We start from the raw sequence: 3,312 nt of genomic DNA, 5'->3' as shown, positions 1-3,312 counted from the left end.
TGGCCTTCGGTTTCTCAAATACACAAATTTCATGCATTTAACTCTCCATTGGTGGTGAGCTCAATTACACGCATATGGTGATGTTGCGGGTATATAAAAAATCTGCGACCTTGGTCATGTACCAACCTAGCTTCCTCTTCGGAGTGGTGCTAATCTCAGGTTCCAATAAATGCCGATGATGAGTTTTGTAACGGTCTTGATAGAACATTTCAAGCTGTTTCCGATATTCTTATGATTAAATGATAATAAATTGGACTTCTGGGCTGAAATAACTACTCACGGCGGCTTTTGATGGGTGTAATAAATATCCACGATGGTTAATGGTAGGTTCAATGATTATCTATGATTTAAGCCCACCCAAATGATCTTTTATCTCTTGTTATCTCTCTCCTGTTTGGCTATTCCAAAACTAATTTAAACATCAGGGGGTTCCCTGTCGAATAATCTTTGGCAAATGAACTTTTGATTGTAGATCGAAGACATATACCACCTCAGCCTTCCTCCGATCTCCAAAACCATCTCCTCACCGGCTCGAAGCTCAGATTGTCACTGACCATTGAAGCTAGCGGCAGCAAGTGATTACAAGATGTGTGGACATGATCGCATCTTAGCATGGGCAACGATCCCCATTGGTGCATCTGTGTCACCTTAAAATGCGATGCACCAGCAAACAGTGTGCATCCAAGATGGGCAGCTATCAAACCATACACGCTCTAGTGTAGCCATTTATTCTGTGATGGATGCCACCCGCTAATGCACCGCATCCTGCGAATGCTGCAAAACGTACCGCAGGGATGTGTGCTCTCTCAGTATGCCGCAATTTGTAAGAGCGCAAAGCCCTGGCAGGTGCGCATCCCATGAATGTCACGCACAGTCACCATCCACGTCGTGACAGCGTTTGCCGATTGGTAAACCGCTTCCAATTGTATCCGAGACTCCAGCAATGAACTAGAGAAAGCAGCGCTGGATTGGGACCAAGCAATTCCAAAATTTCAAATTTCTCCAAATCCAGCATGAAATCATATGAAGCCTAACCAAGCTGGCTGGCCCATTACCAGGCCTACATGGAAAGGAAACGCAAGCTTTCATGTATGACGTGGCAAGAAATTACCTCATGCTGCCATTTCACGCTACTAGCTGCATCTCAATCGCCTTGGCTCACATAATTTATAAATTAATAAGAGGGACATGAAACGGGAAAAAAACCCATGACCACAGCCCTGTTTGTTTTTTTTTTTAATTTTTCCATTATTTTTTAAATAGAAATATAAAATCAGATGTATAAAATATATTTTAATGTTTTAATTCATATATTTAAAAATATTTTTTATTATTTTTAAAAAATAAAATAAAATTTTCATCTTACTTCTATTAAAAATGAGTTTTCAACTTTTTCCATCTGATCCCTCTCCATCGCCCTATCTTGCTCTCGGCCCCATCAAAACAATCCGATTACATAAGTTTTTCGGATCTCACTGGCTATCTCTCTATTTGATATTGAACTATCCTTCATCCTCGACTATGTTATCGACCTCATGCTTCAAGCCCCGCCCCAATGCCCCCCTGCTTAACATTAAACTCTCCCTCATCCTAGCAAAGATTACCGATCCCATCCCGCCTTCTTCTCTCCCATCGTCAGTCATATCACCAATCTCTTATTGTGAAATACAAAAAAGGCTGGACATATTTTTTATGGTCAAAATAAAAAATTCTGTTTCCAAACTTCTAAAAGGAATAGTAACAAGCCAAAGGCAGCCTACATTAATTGGAGGACGTGGTGACGGGAATATGAAAAGAGAAATAGTATTCCTGTTTTCATTTTTTTTTTTTTTTTTTTTTTTCTTTCAGAAAAAGTGGCAAAGCCAAAACAGACTGATCGGCAAAACTGGTGAAAATCACTTAAAGCTGAAGTAATGCATCACATGCATTCCTGACTTTATCAGATTCATCTCGGGCCTAAAAATAAGGATCATAAAATTTATTTTACACGACAAAATTAACTGATAACAAAACCATAAACAGGTAAGAGGCACGCGAATTCTCTGGAACCACGAGCGCTCCATCAGCTTATTAATATACCTGCCTCTCACCCAACGGGTGGCACTGTCTCACTCATCGGACGCCGTGAAATCTCCCGTTGGAGGAAAAGACGCCTCCGGTAACGGGGAGTCGTCAGTTCTGTCGAGGGACCATATCAACGGGCCAAAAACGTTAAGCCTCCCATCGAAACGAAGCACGGCTATGTACGCCCCATCCTCCGATTTCTTGTTGCTGCTCCAAAGACGGTTATTGTGATGCTTCACGGTGAGCTCCCCATCCGCCTCCAGCTGCGCGTAGCAAGTGTTAGCTTCCGTGCTAGTCTGCCACAACAGCTTTCCTGTTCGGCTGTCACTGATGACCAGGTTGCACTTCTTAAATCCCAGCTCATAATTGTTATACTTTAGCTTCTTTGGAGGGGCCAGTCTCTCGCTGGAGTAGAGCACGTACTCCGTCGAAACCACCGACCTGTCCAGTATGCCGGTCTCCTTCTGGTTGTTACTCGCCCACCGTCTCTGGCCGTAGATGCCGAGCTTCCCGTGGTGGTCGAGCACGAGGGCATACTTGCCTTTCTTCGATTTGTTTGAGCTGGACCATAGGGTGTAGTGGACATTTCGGCGGACGACTAGCTCTCCGTTGTGCTTCAGCCCGAGGTAGCAGTCGTTGCCCTTGCCGGCAGTGTTGGCTCTCCATGTCGACGTCTCGCCTTCGTAGAGGACAAGGTCGCAGTTGGATTGCATGGCCAAGCGGTATTGCCCGTTAGTGAGGTTTTGGCCGGCCATGAGAACCTCGCCGGTGTAAAGGACGTGGTCCGCCGTGGTGTGAGGTGGAAGAAGACCGAAAATGGCCGAAAGAGCGAGGAGGGCCAAAGGAATTGGAATTGCCATTGGAACTATACATCCAATTGCCTAGTTCTGCGCCAGCCATTTATAACCTCTATTCATTGTTGGAGCTTTAGATTGCATCGTGCCGGAAGATGCCGGTGGTGTTTAAAACATTTCTGGATCCTTACGCATGGCATCGTGTTCGCATCCGATGGTATATATACGATATAAAACGGAGACTTTTTTCCATCTTTTTTTTTTGCGGGGTAGTACGAAACGAGACAGACGCATAAGTGATTGATAATAAGCTTATTAAGATGAGCCCACATAATCGGGCGCTATGCGATGATGGTCTCGAAATAGGGGTGCGTGTCGCAGGTGCATCTCTGGTATCAGTTCCAGCAAACTCCCATTTGGTGCCTTCCACGTGACGAACTCGTACGATGTGCAC

General features: G+C 44.5%; 1 protein-coding gene across 1 annotated transcript; it reads right to left on the bottom strand.

Moving 5' to 3' along the window:
- Positions 1–1,861: 1,861 nt before the first annotated feature.
- Positions 1,862–2,960, bottom strand: LOC105044534 (mannose-specific lectin 2). Its single transcript, XM_010922468.4, has one exon. It carries the CDS (start codon positions 2,922–2,924, stop codon positions 2,109–2,111), a length of 816 nt encoding a protein of 271 aa, XP_010920770.1. The 5' UTR covers positions 2,925–2,960; the 3' UTR covers positions 1,862–2,108.
- Positions 2,961–3,312: the final 352 nt, after the last annotated feature.

This window comes from Elaeis guineensis, chromosome 5 (assembly GCF_000442705.2).
Source record: "Elaeis guineensis isolate ETL-2024a chromosome 5, EG11, whole genome shotgun sequence".
Taxonomy (NCBI): Eukaryota; Viridiplantae; Streptophyta; class Magnoliopsida; order Arecales; family Arecaceae; genus Elaeis; species Elaeis guineensis.
Note: the sequence above shows the minus strand (reverse complement) of the source record. Positions and strands in the feature narration are given on the sequence as shown.